The sequence below is a fragment of the Formica exsecta genome, unplaced genomic scaffold, assembly GCF_003651465.1.
Source record: "Formica exsecta isolate Colony F162 unplaced genomic scaffold, ASM365146v1 scaffold4, whole genome shotgun sequence".
Taxonomy (NCBI): Eukaryota; Metazoa; Arthropoda; class Insecta; order Hymenoptera; family Formicidae; genus Formica; species Formica exsecta.
In genome coordinates, this window is record NW_021851238.1 from 2,066,788 (window position 1) to 2,083,442 (window position 16,655).

Sequence of the window (16,655 nt, forward strand, 5' to 3'; positions counted from 1 at the left end):
CGGAAGAGAACCATTTCGACTTCGTGGCGAATTCCCCGCGGCAGCGGTATTAATGCACAAGATTCGTCGCGTCCGTCGGCCGCGGCTGTGCGCATATTTACTCGAGCGGAATCGCCGCGCGCTTCCTTCTTTTTTTTTTCTCTCTCTCTTCTTTTTTTTTCCGCACTGCGAAATTGCGGCTCGCGCGCACAAGACGCGGGCACGCGGATTGGAAGTTTCCTGTCCCTCCTGGGCGTGTCCCGCGGGAGCAAAAAATGTTACATATATGTATATAGATATACGTATACATGTATGTATATAAAATAGGGATGGAATTATATATACACAATAGGAGAGGAAGCGAGACGCGCAGGTACACGCACACATGTGCATCTACGCGAAACCGGAAGCGGATACGGCAGGGGAGACGGTCACGGCGCGGCGGAGAAGGGGGGGGGGCGAGTGTGACGGGGACCGACGAGGGTACGGGCCGTTGCGACGGAACCGCCGTGCATAAATCCTCCGCTTGACGAGCGCCGTTGTTTTTGCGATTTACGTAGCGCGACAATATTTGCACGTTCGTTGTGCGCGATCGGTGTCACCGGTTTGTCTGGCCGCGAAAGAAGAATAGGGGTGAAAGGGGGAAAGGGGGAGAGGGGACGGTGATAATTATTCGAGGCGAATTCAGCGCTTGATGACCTATATCTCCCTGTACGCAGGCGGGATATTTCGTAATTGAGAGAAAATATAAATTTATGAATTTTCCGTATTTTCCTAATATAAATCCACTTGACATCATACGAGAGTCACGTGTAACGAGAGAGAGAGAGAGAGAGAGAGAAAGAGATGATATAAATTTTAAATATAATTTTTAAATATAAATTTGTTAATATAATTTTTTCACATTTTTTTAATGAACTGAAATTAAAGTCGTCAATTTTTAATAATATGTATATCTTTCAATTAAAATCACTGTAGTAATATATTCCGATTCTGAAAAATATATGAGAGAGGCGAGTGGCAATTTTCGTCGCTCGAAAGTTAGTAGCTCGAAAGCGCGATATCATTCCTTTCACATGCCGGATCGTTTAATTAGTCCAATTATGACCAATAACCAGTGCTCCGCGCCAACAAGGTTGCGCTGGGGTATATGCGCGTTCAATGAAACGTCAGCGGCCCATAAAATTGACTGGCGCGAGATTTTGTGTATTTTTCACCGTGCTGAGCGCGTGCGGTTTTTGCAGCTATAATCCGTATTATCGTCAAAATTTCATCGAATATAGGAAGCCTTGTTGATGGATAAGCGAGTTCAAAAGACTAATAATACTTGCGCTAAAGAGAGATTTTGGAGAATTAAAAGAAAGAAGATATCGTACAACATCGTTATAGATTGCCTAAAATAATCAATTGGTCCGGATAATACATGGAATATTTAAAAGATATTTGTTTTTTAATTATTTTCAAACTTTTTCTCTTGGACAATCTTACTTTTTCAGCATTCTAGAGCTCTGTTTGTGCTGCAGCTGCGCGTAAATAGTTAATTTGGAGATTACGTCTTGTCAATGTCGCGCGCGTCGATGTAAAGAGGGAGCGAGATAAACGCAAAGCCTGGAATTTCCCCGGGTATCAAGATCGTCAGCAATTTCGAGCGGAATTGGACTGCGAAATACTCGATGGTGAAGGACTACGTTGGTCACCGCTGTCAGAAGCCACGCGCGATATTGCGACCGTCGTTTTTTTTTTTACCCCAAAGAGAAATTTGTCGATCGTCAGGCTTTGGCTTCTATGTTGGATAAAAAAAAAAAAAAAAAAAAAAAAAAAAAAAAAAAATTCCCAGCCGACGCGAACGAGCCGACAGATTGCAATATCGCTGGCGCGAGAGCGATCGCGCTCGCCGCCCGCGGGATCCGCGTATATATTGGAAGGAAGACGAGCCGTACGCGCGCGCCAACGTTATCGTTATTATTATCAATTTAAACAGATCCCGGGATCAGTATCGGCATAATTACGCTCGGTAATGACTTGTAGGTTAATTGAGTATCGGGCCGGATCGATTTTCGATAATCCGTCAAAGAGGAACGCTTCAACTCTGGCCCAATATCGTCGCCGGCGTGGCTAGTCTTGAGAGTGAGAAAGAGAGAGGGAGGGAGAGAGACAGGGAGAGTGCAATCAGATCGCGTATTATCCGCTTTATTCCTCGCGTTTGCATATAGGGAATGTTTATCCGTGCACGTGCGCGATACAACTGTCCGTAAGCCGGTGAACGTGATTGTATCAAGGCAATGAATTAAGCCCCGCGCCACGAGGTTTATTCATCGAACCTTGTCGTTTGACGCAGATTATCGAGCGAACAGCGAAATATTATACGGCTCATTCGTCTCTGTCGTCTCTTTATATCGCGCGAAGTACCGAACGCGAGCTTAAAACTTACGTTGTCTCATAATTTTCAAATCGCTATCTACCCGACAGCGACGTATACTATCCGAGTAATATCTTTTTGGCGGGACATGTTTCTCTGGAATTGTGTAAACTGCGGGAATAATCGCGCCTGACTTGAAAGATGGAGTCGCAATGTACACTCGTCCGTCAACTTCGTAATCTGCCATCGGCAATTGTGATGGTCGTATAATTTCAAGACACGCAACACAACCGGTCGAGTAATTGATGTGTCAACCTCACTGTTACACGAATACAGACGCGCGCAATCAGTGGCCGATTCATTAATATCAATTAGCAATTATATCTCGGTATTTTGCAAGGTAATTTGAATCTTGCTCGAGATGCCTTCTCGCGTATCGAAGGAGAAACAACGAGATTGACTCGGACGGGGTTGCGGTTTAGCGATTGTTCGATCAAATTGCAATTCTGATTTGCAACGGACGTAATTCCGACGTGGAAAACGTAATAACGGTGCATCCTCTTCACTCTCTTTGTTCTCCATCCTCACGCGCTTCTCCTCTCTCTCTCTCTCTCTCTCTCTCTTTCTCTCGCTCTTGGTTTAATCCCTCACGAGGGCTAATTGAAAAAAATGCAATATCGCCGTCTCAGCAAAGAAAACGTAGTATGATGTAACAGTTTAATCGATTCATCGCGTTCGGTTATGATTCATGCCTATCGGAATCTGTTTCATCGCGCTTAGATGTTGACTTGGAGCTTTTTAGTACCGATGACAATGCGTGCTTTTGATTATTCTCGTTGTCGTCGTGAATGCTGCGGGAGGAAGGAAAATTTACACACGTTCCAGACTTTATCTCGTTTGTACGGGCTACTTGCTGCGCACAGTTTAGTAGGCCCGTATAAATGGATGATGTATCGCGATACATCCGCAATATCTTCCATATTTACGAAACATTTTCTAGCGAAGGATTAAAGTTTTAAACTCAAAAATACGAGAAAATTTTGGACCATATGAAAGAGAGAGCGAGGTGAAGAAATGAGAAGATTTTGAATTCTGATTTTTTTAAATAAAAGCATTGAACCGTCAATCCGTCGAGCGGCTGAAGTCAGCATGTTTGCTGTCACCGGTAGAGTTTGCGACAAAATGGTGCGTGAGTTGGGAAAAAAATGAGAGCGTGAAAAACTTCACGTTTGGTTTCAAACGGATTGGCCGATATCCGTGAATACATGTATGCTCCGTGGTGTGAAAATAGAAGTGGTAAAATAATAATATCTCGCTGTGAACGGCGCGGCGGTTTCTCGGATTTCAGTGGTACGGCTCGACGTTTGAAATGCCGGTGTTCCACGTCACGTCGCTGTCGACTGCGTCTTCATACGTATGGAAAATGTAGTTGCATTTCAAGTACATTGTACAACGCGCTTATCAAACGTACGAGTAAAACAACGCGTAATATCGATATAAGCCAGGCTACAAAATCTGTATCTATCGCGTTTATTCTGTTTTTTCTTTCGCACGCATCTTTCTGCATTATGATTCCCTAGGAATGCTAAAAAAATAAGCGACGGTCTGCTATTATTTATTCTCGTGGTTTATCGCGCTATTTGTGCGTAATCACGAATCACATGGGACGGAAATGAAGGTTCGGTGGAAAAAAAAAAAATAAAACACGCAAGAGATGCGTAAAGAGTCCGAGGATGAGTAAGGATGGGAGTGCACGAGAGGGAGGATGAGCGGGAATAGCGAAGTGGCGACTGTATTCGAGCTCTTCATCGGATTGGTCAACACCACCCCCTTCTCCTCCCGTTAACCCCGGACGTTCATTCGGGGGTGAAATAGGATCGGGCTGCTCGTATCGCGCAGAGAACACTATGACTCCGTTTCCAATAATAGGACGATACAATCATTACCCTCCCTTCTCCTCCCTCTCTCTCTCTCTCTCTTTTGCGCGTGTTTCGGGGAAGGGAGACATGAATATCCCTGGAAAACTACCCTTTGCTTGTCCCGTTATACGAGCGCTCTTCAGCGCGCGTTCGGACCGGACATGACGTTACCGTTGGAAAAGCTCTATGAATTACCTCTCATCCGCTTTTCGATCCTTCATCCCTCATGGCTCGGAATTGGGAAACGAGCATATCTGTTGAAAAACGTTGAACTTTTACGGCACACTCGCGATTAACCGCGTGACGAATATTACGCGCATAGAGGATTATTTCATATTTCAATAGTTTGAATATTTTAAACGGCGAGTTGTGACATTTCATATTTTTTATAAACGTTCGAAAATATAAATGTGTGGATAAGGAATTAAATATTTTTCGCAAATATGTATATATATATATTTATATTAAAAATACGCTTTTGAACGGCGTTGCAGGCTTTTCGTCTATAAAGCCCCTCATGCGCCAATTATTCCGTTTGTGTTCGGTGTAAGTTAATTACCAGGTCAGTTATTAACGTGCTTCCGCGGAGCGTGTGTCGCGTTTTCTATCCGCAAAATTTGACCGCGGCGCACCGCAGAATCAGCATTTCCAAATCTGGCAACATTAACTTCGTCGCGATAACGCGATAATGTGATGCGATGGCACTTGAAAATGACGATGTTACGTCGATACCGTAATGAATGATTAGCGGCGATCGGAACAATCGATCGATTAATTCGCGGAAAATACGATCGTTCCGCAAAAGCTCCCGAAACGTAATCGTCGGCGCGCATTTGATAAGCGATCGATATCACTCGGGTTCATTTTGGAATGATTCGAAATTAATCGTGTTATTATCCGCCTTCGAAATTTGAAACTATCGAGTCAATTTTTGCTAATTTATTCGCGAAACAAATATAACGATAGCTGCTGGGGGGGGGACGGGTAAGTGGCTATCAATGGAAATTTATTTAAACGTCGCTCTTTAATTGAGCTACCTTATACCAAACAACATCTCCGTCCCTCTCGTGAGATATAACGAGGCCTGAATATAACGAATCCATTTTCGCGCCGTATGCGCTGTTATGTTACGTTACGTAATCGTGACTATTTCGAATTTAATAACGCGCCTCAGTAGACGAGTGCTCGTTGAATTAATTGCGTTAATTGATCGTTGCGGTATACCACGCTCGTGCCGTTCCGCTTCACTTTCTTGCTCGTTCTCTCCATAGTCGAAGAGAGATTTGGATCGGAACAGTATCGCCCTAGATATATCTTTCGGTCGAATCGATTTGATACCGCCGGTCGATATATAATAACGTTGTATATTTGATCAAGGAACTTAGATATTATTAATGGGCAAAAGCACGACTTCAATTAAAAATTTTATAATAAATTCTTAATCTCTCTATAATCTTTATATCTTATAATTTTTCTATTTATTAAAAATCAAGAGACACGGTAGTGTCTCGCGCCAAGTCACGCGCAGCAACAGCGAGGCACCCCGGGTATCTATACGCAAGTCGGCTAGTTGAGATACCTTAGATTTATTGGACCTGAATAACGGCTGAACTGATCGTATTTTTAATAGGCTTAATCGATACCATGGGTTTAAATTATATAATAAAAGTGTCTTTATCTTTTTTCTACATGTATCGTGAACGGAGGTATATGAATGCAAAGTCTCAGTGTGACAATTTTTATTTAAGAAACGTCCACGTCGTCATCATTCACGCAAATCCCCAATGCGCATGCGCGAATCTTGTACGGTTGGAGCCTTCGACATAAGATAGCGCTACTAAAAACAAAATATAACATTGCATTACATATAAAAATATTCTATATTTATGATAAGAAAGAGATATATGTGTTTTATAATATGTTTATTATAAGATATGTGTGTTTGTATTCTATACCTAATTCAACTATCCAAGTATCACGAAGAATTTTGCAGCTTCACCTTTTTTGTCATGCATCATATACAGTTACAGATAAGTATAAATAACATTGGTGAAACGCAGTCTGTTAAATTTCCATTTATTTTTTTAAATAATTTATAAATATACATTTATTTTTTAGTAGAACTAGAAGAATTTTCCAAGCTATTGATAAGATTTTGACAAAGGCTGTAGCAACATGTTTATTGCAAAACAACATATTGTAATCAATTCTTGTTTCAATGCTAATGCATCGCTTGAAATAGATGAAGCATGTATCGTTAATGAATATAATAGATCTGTTACATAGTATTTTTCCATCTGTCAGAATGCTATTTGGTATATATATTTGGCAAATAAAATTTAGTATTAAAACTGACTTTTTTCACTTTTTTTTAAGAATAGAATGTTTACGTCGACCTTTTTTACCTTTTTCGAAAAGACGCATTTTTGCGTAGAACCAATTATTTTTAGAGAAGTAGTGGAATTGCGAGAGAAAGAAAGAGAGAGACACCGCTCTCTTTCGTCGACATATCTTATTTTCTCGCTTAGACGCTTGTATATTGTCCTCGACGTAGTTGTGGCTGGCATGTCGCGCAAAAAGTAGGGCAAAACCAGTCCGCGCGACGGGCCGACTTGTGTAACGACGTTCTCCTGCGCGAGCCAAGTCTCGCGCTCTCAAGGATAGGACATTTATTACAACGACTACCGACGACACCAACAACAACTTTCTCTGACAGGATAAATAACGAGGCAACCGGCAAAATATTTTAACCGAGAAGTACGGTTGAGTTACGTGTCCCTAAGCCTACGTGGCTTAGGAGACGCGATCGGTCCTCCTTTTCGTTTCTCACCTCGTCGCGACAGTGAGCTACCACCGTGGATTTGTCGGATAATCCGCGGGGTCAAATATTAATGATTCGACTCGTTTATCTCGAGGCCGAGATCTCGTAACGACGGAAGTCTGCGGATATTGTCGAGAATTTTATCTTGACCTACCTATCTGAATGATAAATAGCATACAATGGTGAATGCTACGAGTTGTTATTAAAAATGTTTATTTTGTCTCTCTTTTTCTCTCTCTCTCTCTTTGATTTTTTAGAAGATTGCGTTAGAGAAATAAAGATTGATCATCAGTTTCAAACCGAATAAAATGTTAACGTGCGTGGAAACTCGGGGCTCCCGAAATGCCTAAACTCATAGTGTCGATGATTCTTACTTGCCCTTCAACTTCTGTTTCTAGCAGCCATTTTCACACAGGCGGCTTTATTAAACAGTGATGCTCTCACATGTTCCTAATTGGAACAAAGTTTCGAACGCCGTGGTTAATGCACTTATTTGTTTGTCGATAGTCACCTGGCGCTGGGCCTCGTATGTAATTTTATAACTTTGCTCTAATGTCACATTAACGACGAAGCGAGAAATTATAAATTTCGGCGTCAAAGCGACCGCTGTTACTGCCTAACGAGGCAACGGAGATTTCATTACATCGGGGCGCGAAGGGCTCACCCGGCGTAATCGGATTTGGCCGGAGGAATTGGGGCATAATTTTCGGAAATACCCGTGACCGCATCTGCTTTATCAGTTCGATATTTCGCAATTTAACGGATTACATAATTCATGAAGGCTTATACCGTTATAATGGGTCACTTTCGAGTCTTCCTCTTAAATGTCTCCCTAAATATGTTGCCTGTAATTTCACGATCGGAAGTAAATATTGATGCCCAAAGTGATATTTATTAAAGATGATAACAGAAAAGGATATATTTAATAAATATATTCTAATATTTGATAGCTTTTTACAAAATTCATGCATTCGAAGATTTACGACTGTAGACTTGTAGACTTCTTGAAACTCGCGAGGCCATTAGACTGTCCAGCGGAGCTAAGGAATTATTCGGCGTAAAATAAGCGGCAGTTAGTATTATGAGAATTGCTTCTTCGACTTTTGTAAAGCGCGTAACTGCGGGAGGTCGCAGGAGAGGCGTTTGAAATCGCCGAGTCTCCGGGGCCAACCGCGCCATCCCACCATGAATTCATTCGCACCCTCATGAAATTCAAAGCAGTCGTTACGCTCCTGGCACAACGACAACGACGAGTGCGACAGCGAGAAGGACGAAGAGGACGAGATGGGGTGCGGACGATGTATAGTATAGTACGTATGTACGTCGTGGTTGCCTATAGCCTTCATCTCTCCTCGCGCGCGCGCGCGCGCACGCGGTATATTCGATGTTTTATTTATAATTTGTTTATCTCATCATCTGCTTGGACCAGCCGACTTGTGTATGTAACGGTGTCTACACGATCCCGCCGGGTCTATCAGTGATTCTCGAGCATCCGTCGAAAACATGAATAGTCAAACATATATCTTCCTTTCTCTCTCTTCTCGTTATACCTATCTACATCGCCGAAAACTTTTTCCGCAAGCGGGTTACAGTCAATCGGAATGAACGGATGAGGAAAATAAACTTCTGCGAGCGAGACTTCTCGTTTTGGGACGACGAGAGTGCACCGGAAGTCGCAATGTATATTGGACACGAGAAAGCGCCGGCGATGTAATGTACGTTGAGATGCAAAAATTGCGTATCTTAAAACTCGCGACACAGTGTCACCAAGCAGCGAATAATGGGGATAATAATTCAATATTTTTTCCTCTCGTATATTTTCAACAACGGGTAAAATATCGAACGCGTATTGTAGAATAAAAAAATCGTGTGACACTCGAATGGATTGGAAATCAGGTAAACATTCGAGAAAACCATTCAGTTAATCCTTCGCGAAATATATATTGTATGTTACATTGATCGTTGGTAACGAGATTTGTAATCCGGTTGATTTAAAAGTTAACACTCAACGTATAGTTATTAAATTTTCAAGCAAATTAATGGACATTAATTGCTGAGAGAATTAATATTCGCACGTTAAAGCATCTAGATAGATTTAAGAGAGAAAGACAAAGGTTTTGTGAGAAATGATGCCGATAAGGCGTTAAGTGATGCATAACAAATCGCGTATCAGATACGAATGTGTTATTCCGCCGGAAGCGTTCAAATGACACGGTCTGACATTCTCTTTCGCTTAAAGGTGCCATGACGTAATGGAATTCGAGGACATACCTTACAGTTTCAGTCTGTCAACTAGAATGCAGAAATTATAAATAACTTGCATAATGAATTTAGCAATTCGAAGAATAGAAATAATTTGCATTATCGAAGCAAAGAATTTACTCTGATTCGCGTGGATTTATGTTAACAAGGAACTTTCGGCAACGCGAAAATTCAAAAAAATCTGATACTTTGCATAATTATAGAGTAGTAGTCCCTAATAACGAAACGACTTTTTGTTGGTGCTAAAAATCGGTTTCAGGGGTGAAAACAACCCCTTAGAAAAAATCGGTTTTTACATTCCGAAGCGAATATTATTGAAACAAAAAGAAATATGAAAAAATTGTTTAAACAAAAGTTTTATGGTTTCAAATGTACTTTACAATGGCGTATCTGGATTTAAAAAAAATGGTAAATTTTTCGAAATGTCTCCACCACTCAATATTTTTCTTTGATATTTTGAAAAAATTCTTAAGTACATTTGGAATGTAAAAACCGATATTTTCTAAGGGATTGTTTTCACCCCTGAAACCGATTTTTAGCACTAACAAAAAATCGTTTCGTTATTAGGGACGTGAAAACAACCCCTTAGAAAAAATCGGTTTTTACATTCCGAAGCGAATATTATTGAAACAAAAAGAGATATGAAAAAATTGTTTAAACAAAAGTTTAATGGTTTCAAATGTACTTTACAATGGCGTATCTGGATTTAAAAAAAATGGTAAATTTTTCGAAATGTCTCCACCACTCAATATTTTTCTTTGATATTTTGAAAAAATTCTTAAGTACATTTGGAATGTAAAAACCGATATTTTCTAAGGGATTGTTTTCACCCCTGAAACCGATTTTTAGCACTAACAAAAAATCGTTTCGTTATTAGGGACTACTATTCTATAATTATGCAAAGTTTCAGATTTTTTTGAATTTTCGCGTTGCCGAATGTTCCTTGTAAGTATCTTTTTACATAATTTAACGAGATTTTTACCCCACAGCTCCATCAAATTTTTTGAACATTTATTAACACCCTGTTTTTTATAGTGTAAAAAGCTTTAATATTTATAAGAATATATATACTGTCGCATTCAGATATTTATTTATCCAAAAATCTCTCGTTTAAATACATAATCAGAATAAATGCATTGATGTAATTCAGCGGAATGTAATGCCTATATTTGAATTCATCAATAATCCGTCTCGTGAACCGCGGTACGATTATTGATAGATCGAAGCATTCGTTGGGTGTTCTATGTTGAATGCACTCCCGAGACTGGCATTCGATCTCGAAAAGTTCAAATGGATGAATAGCTACTGAGGTCAAGCGAAGGGTCGCGAAATCGCTCTCGTGTAAGCACGCGAGTCTAAGGAGGTCGAGTGCTAGCTCTCCAGGTTCCAGTTTCTGTGATTCCTTGCGGGTCCCCCTTCCTTCTCCCCTCCCGCTAGAGGTAAGTCGGTACTGCTCCATTCTGCTTCCATGACCTCCTCCAAGATGCATTCCTTCTTTTCCATCTTAATAATTGAGATGTAAGATATCGTAAGTGGATCTTTTGAAATAGCTGGCGTATTGCTTCGAAGCGTCGTAAAAACCGTCCGTAGAGCGGGAAATTAGTTTAATTTTGTCTACAGATCGACGGATAAATTAAATAATAATTCTCGATTTTTTATTTACCTATGAATAGCATGTAGCTCGGTCGAATAAAACTGTTGATTTAAACTTTTGATCAGATTGTTTTTAAACTAATGGATAAACGCGAAATTCTGTATTCGTATGTTTGAGGTGAAGGTAAAATAAAATATGCAATAAAATCGAGTTTAACTCTAAATGAAACGAACATGTAATAGGAAGTATCATTTAACGAAACACTCTTTAAATCGGCTTATCATAGATCTCATCTACCGTAATTTAACTTTACTATATACAATGAAGATAAATCTCTTAAACCAAAATTTTTCATTCGTAAATTAATTTTATTTTTATTGCGCTGTATAACTGATATCCAGAAGATTAGTTTATATGTAAACGCGCGTATTGGGTAAAGATATATGAAAAAACAAAGTTTTTTAACAACCAAGTGGATAATATCTTTATTAAATATCTCACAAAGTTGTAAAAATAAAATCTGCAATATATATTATTTTTATTATTTATATCTTATACATATTATCTTATAATATATATTATCTGCGTAATATATATTAAATCTATTAATTCGGATACCGATGGGAAGAAATCCATTGTATTCATAATTCTTTGGCAGACAAAAGAAATTTGGACATTGTCTAATCATTTTCGTTCGCCACGCGATTGTTAATCACATTGTAATCATTCTTGATAAAATTAGCAACTCTTTCGCCGATCATATTGACCGCAGCAACGGGATTACCGGTGATCACCTATTGAAGAAAATAATACATATTAATTATAATTTTTAAACAATCGGAAGCATGTTGCATTGCAAATATTTGGTAAAAATTATTTGCCCATGACGTTAGATTAATTTCAAAATAATCATAAGTTAAAAAACAAAAAGGACATTATCGCTCGCAACATTTGTATTAAAATCTCGTAATAATGACGGAAAAAACGCTATATTTACCTGCGGCATAATGGACATGTCGGCTACTCTCAATCTGTCCACGCCATGAACTTTGAGATCTGGACTAACAACAGCCATGGGATCCGAGGAGGGTCCCATTTTGCAAGTGCCGGCCTGGTGATTTTCAGGTCGGCTGTTATATTGGATTTGACAATCCCAATATGCACGACTATTCTTTTTGTACTGGCTGCACGTCAGAGCCGTTTCATCTACCCTCTTCAAACCGTACGTCTCCAATGCTTGCGCCCTTGACAATTTTAAGATCTTTTGAATACCCTGGCAAACAATCCTTCTGTCGATCTGCTCCGCAAAATCGTTACCCCAGATAATCGGAGCGTCGAAAGGGTTGTTCGATGCAAGTGTGATTCGGCCTGAAAATTATCTGCATTTAATTGCAATAAGCAGAACTTTCATTTCTTAAAGAAAATTAGACTTTTTAGAAAAAGAAGAAAGATTTAATTAATCATTTTTAATTGCCAAAGTCGAGAAAAGAAAAAAAGTCGTATAAAGATATCGCTATTTATATTATCAGAAAAATATTTGCCGCTAATATTTCTCGCTGTTTAAGACACTCGCGGATTATATAACCATTCATTTACCTCTACTGCGTGGCTGTAAATTCACGGAGGTAAATCTAACGGTTTCTTTATTGTTGTATGTTGTCAAGTCCGGAATCCTGTCGTCCGTGTTACAGGTAGCTTGATAGCCAGAGAAAAAGATCTGAATGTCCGGATCGTCCGCGGTGGTGAATGTAGACGTCAGGATTGCAGTGAGTTGAGCCAAACCCGTTGACGACATCGGGCCGGTTTGATTGTACAGATATTGATTGGCATTATCGGTATCTAGCTCGTCTATTATCTTATGGTCGATATTGAAATCTATGCCGTACGACTGGTGATTATGGAGATTCTCGCCGACGCCCGGCAGATCGACAACCGTTCGAATCCTTAGAGAATCCAAGTGATTCTTTGGCCCGATGCCCGACAGAAGCAGAAGCTGAGGCGAGTTTATTGTGCCGGCTGAAAGGATTACTTCCTTTCTCGCACGTACTTTGTGATCGCGGCCATTCTGTGAATACGAAAGCCATTACGTGTTTGACGGAGATACAATCGCGCGTATATAAAAATTGGCGAAAAAAAGTAATCTTACCATACGGAAAGTGATTCCCGTAGCTATCACTTTCGACCCTTTACGTGCTGTATTGACTTTTAGCGCAGTCGCGTTCAATGCTATGTGCAGATTTTGCCGATTCTTGTGCGGCCACAAATAAGCTCTGGGAGTGCTTAATCTGACGCCGTTATTGCTTATCGTCTGTGCGATGGCGAATCCCGTGATATTCGGGCCCACCAAGTCTTCGGTGGTACCAAAACCTACTTCTTCCGCCGCACGCAGTACGTCCCGAGCGAATTTCGGCTGCCAGGGGAATCTATTAACGGAAGTGATCAGCGAGTCTAATTCGTATCTATAGATCAATTAAAGTGGCAGGGAAAATGCCGGGGATAACGTCAAAGGCACGTGACAGTTCTAAATTTGCGTAGATCCATATTTAATGAATGCCGGATCAAGCACATTAATTGCGACATAGAATAGATGCGACATTGGAATATTTTTTAATAATAATGCTAAATTTTGAATAAATAAAAATAGTTTAATAACAAATTTTGAATATAAATTTTTATAATCAATTATATTGTATAATAAATCAAGAGAATTTAATAAATATAGAGAATTGATAAATATAGAAAATACAATAAATATTAAAAGATAACTAGATAGACAAATTTGGTAATATTATCATATTTATCTCACAACAGTTTTATCTAATTCTAAACATGTATTTATTTTGATATATTGTAATCATAGGCAGAATATTGTGAGAATAATGTAACATAGAGAAACATATCGTGAAACAATTCGTACCTTTCAACCGTCATCGGACCATTAGTGCCGTGATACTCTGGAAGGATACCCGGGATCCTTCCAACGTCCTTATTGTCTTCCGACATTTTGAAAAACGGTAACACCTGATAGATAAAAATGTTTATTAATAATATTTTGCGCGATACTGATGGTTTGTGATCGATGATAATTTCTTGGACGTACGTCTTGCCATGACCAGCCTATATTTCCCATCTGGACCCATTTCTCGTAATCCTTCTGGTGGCCACGATGGTACGCCATACCGTGATGGGAAGTGCATCCGCCGAGATTCTTGCCCCTCGGCCACTTGCACCTGCCGTTGGTACTCAAGCATGAATGCGATTCGTTACTGGTTGTATAATTCCAATCCAAGCTCGTACCTGCAATCGCGAATACGATCGAAAATTAACTGCGCGAATGGTCATTTTGCCAATTAAAAAAAGTACAAAGACGCATTACCGAGAAAGATTAGAAGGTTGCTTGGTATTTGTGTGCCAGCTGGTTCATCCGGTCCGGCTTCCACGAGGAGTACAGACCAGTCCGTAATCTCGCTCAATCTAGAAGCTACGACCGATCCAGCTGCGCCACCTAAAATGAAAACACAAAACGCAATCAAAATGATGAGTTAGTACTCAAAATCTTCAAACCGTTTTTTTTTTTTTTTTTACAAATAAAAATCAACTTGACTCGTTTATTTTTAATTGTCGTGATACAATCTCTGAGAATAGATCTTAAATTAATAATCTTGCATTTGAAATAATGTAGCGAAAATGTCTCGATTAATATCAAGCAAGATAAGCGGGAGCGTTGTAATTATTTTTACATTGATTATCTTACCTCCAACGACAATAAAATCGTAAGTGTCCTGCACTCTCGTAATAGGCGTGATACGGTCGCACACACCATTAATTATTGTGCTATAAGTAGTTAACATGCTCAACATATTCAGAAATAAATTGGTGCTACCGTCGTAGCAGACATCCATCATTGTGAGTCCACTTACGAAGGGTGACGAACATGGTGCTTGCGGTGTCGGATAACCAGGTATCTCATACCGAATGTTCGTAGGACTTGATGATATATTCTATAATACCGGGATAATACATTTAATTTGTACGAATACATTGCAATGATTAAGAATTTTAGTTTCATATGTTATGTGTGTTTCATATGAATATTAGTTTCATATATAATGCTTTATTATTGTGTGGAATAATTTAATGTTGAAAAGATGAATGATTTTCTCTATTAAATATAAATTATATAATTTATAATATTAATACTTTCCCTTACTTTTAATTTAATTCTTAATTTTGAAATATTGGAAGAATTTTTAATTGTATACGATGAAGGAAAATATTATTCGACACATTTTTATGATATTATCCTGAAATTTTTTGTAAGATTTAGAGATATTGATTTTGTGTCGCGTGTTCTGATATTTCTGATAGTTATTTTTTTTCTCTTTTGCTTATACGAAACTGTGCATCTGCAAAATATTAACATACCATTTTTCGACAATGCGATTATCTTCAAATTTGTAAGGAGAACTGCTCGTTTCGCTCAGTTTTTACTCCCCAATTGCTATGCTCTTTTTGGTGTCGCTTTATTATATAGGTACTCATTTGTATATATGCGCGTATGCATATGTATGTTTCGCGGAATGTCTAATGATTAATTTTAACATAAAAAACGATAATAGCGTGCTTGTCACATTTGTAAATTGCTGCACGTGCTATCGCTGCGAGAAATTGATGAATAGTCAGCAAAATAGCGCAAATAAAATAAATAGCTGCGCTGTCATGAACTACGTTATCCTTGACTCCATTTGCGTTTCGAAAATTAAAAGCGGTTTTGAAAAAATCTCGAACGAGAGCCTGTACATTGCACGTAAACAATTTTGCAAACTTTATTTTATTAATATATCGAAATTTATCAAACAACTTTTGGGGGTAAAAATTTCGTCTCTTTATACAAATATATCTGTTTTCAAGATTTTAGCATTACATTTATATCATATTACATACACAATTCATAACAGCGTTATTTAGGATCGCGGATCATCGGAAACGGATATGAGTTATATTCCATGTTTGATATCTGCTATTAATAAAATCTTGTTTTATTTACAGTTATTTTGATTTACACTCGCGCACTCTACGAGCAGCCGAGCTATCTATATCTCTAATCCATTTTATTTTCTCCACCTTTCTCATTTAACAATATTAACTAGTATATTTGCTTTTTTCGGCCTACGGTATACCAGGGTGTGTCTTTGGTCATCATTTCAAATAGGAGATATATACGAATAGTATATATTATATATATGTCACAGAGTTATTAAAAGATACTAAAGAAATTGGACATATATTAAGCTAAAAGGAATTATCAATATAATACAAACGCTATATCATAAACTTCTTCATAATTCTAAACATAGTGTACGCGTAATTAATTAGATAATAGAAAAATAGTAAAGAATTAATGGTAACAGTAACAATATTCGTAAATTATACGGAGATCTATGCGCCTCTACCGCGACTATTTGATCATAATTGATCTCTTGAGAGCCGCGATGTTTTCTGTGACACACAATCTTAGGAAATTACTAACTGGAAATTAAAACACATGGCGATACAGCGTGTCTTCAGTTGTATGACTCTCTTTCTTGCGCCTCTATTTGATCATAATTGATCTCTTGAGAGCCGCGATGTTTTCTGTGACACACAATCTTAGGAAATTACTAACTGGAAATTAAAGAAATTAAAAATACAGCGTGTCTTCAGTTGTATGACTCTCTTTCC

At 38.8% G+C, this 16,655-nt stretch overlaps 2 protein-coding genes across 4 annotated transcripts in view; one reads left to right on the plus strand and one right to left on the minus strand.

Moving 5' to 3' along the window:
* LOC115239956 (nephrin-like) overlaps positions 1 to 16,655 on the plus strand; it is a 379,693-nt gene that overhangs the window by 100,437 nt on the left and 262,601 nt on the right. The window lies entirely within an intron of this gene.
* LOC115239942 overlaps positions 11,458 to 16,655 on the minus strand; it is a 25,961-nt gene continuing 20,763 nt past the window's right edge. Inside the window, exons 11-18 of the mRNA XM_029814818.1 lie at positions 14,689 to 14,935; positions 14,311 to 14,439; positions 14,035 to 14,231; positions 13,852 to 13,955; positions 13,081 to 13,357; positions 12,531 to 12,999; positions 11,932 to 12,302; positions 11,458 to 11,728 (exon numbers count right to left, since the gene is read on the minus strand). Of these exons, the coding sequence (XP_029670678.1) occupies positions 11,615 to 11,728; positions 11,932 to 12,302; positions 12,531 to 12,999; positions 13,081 to 13,357; positions 13,852 to 13,955; positions 14,035 to 14,231; positions 14,311 to 14,439; positions 14,689 to 14,935 (1,908 nt within the window). The 3' untranslated portion in view covers positions 11,458 to 11,614. The remainder of the gene's footprint in view (positions 11,729 to 11,931; positions 12,303 to 12,530; positions 13,000 to 13,080; positions 13,358 to 13,851; positions 13,956 to 14,034; positions 14,232 to 14,310; positions 14,440 to 14,688; positions 14,936 to 16,655) is intronic.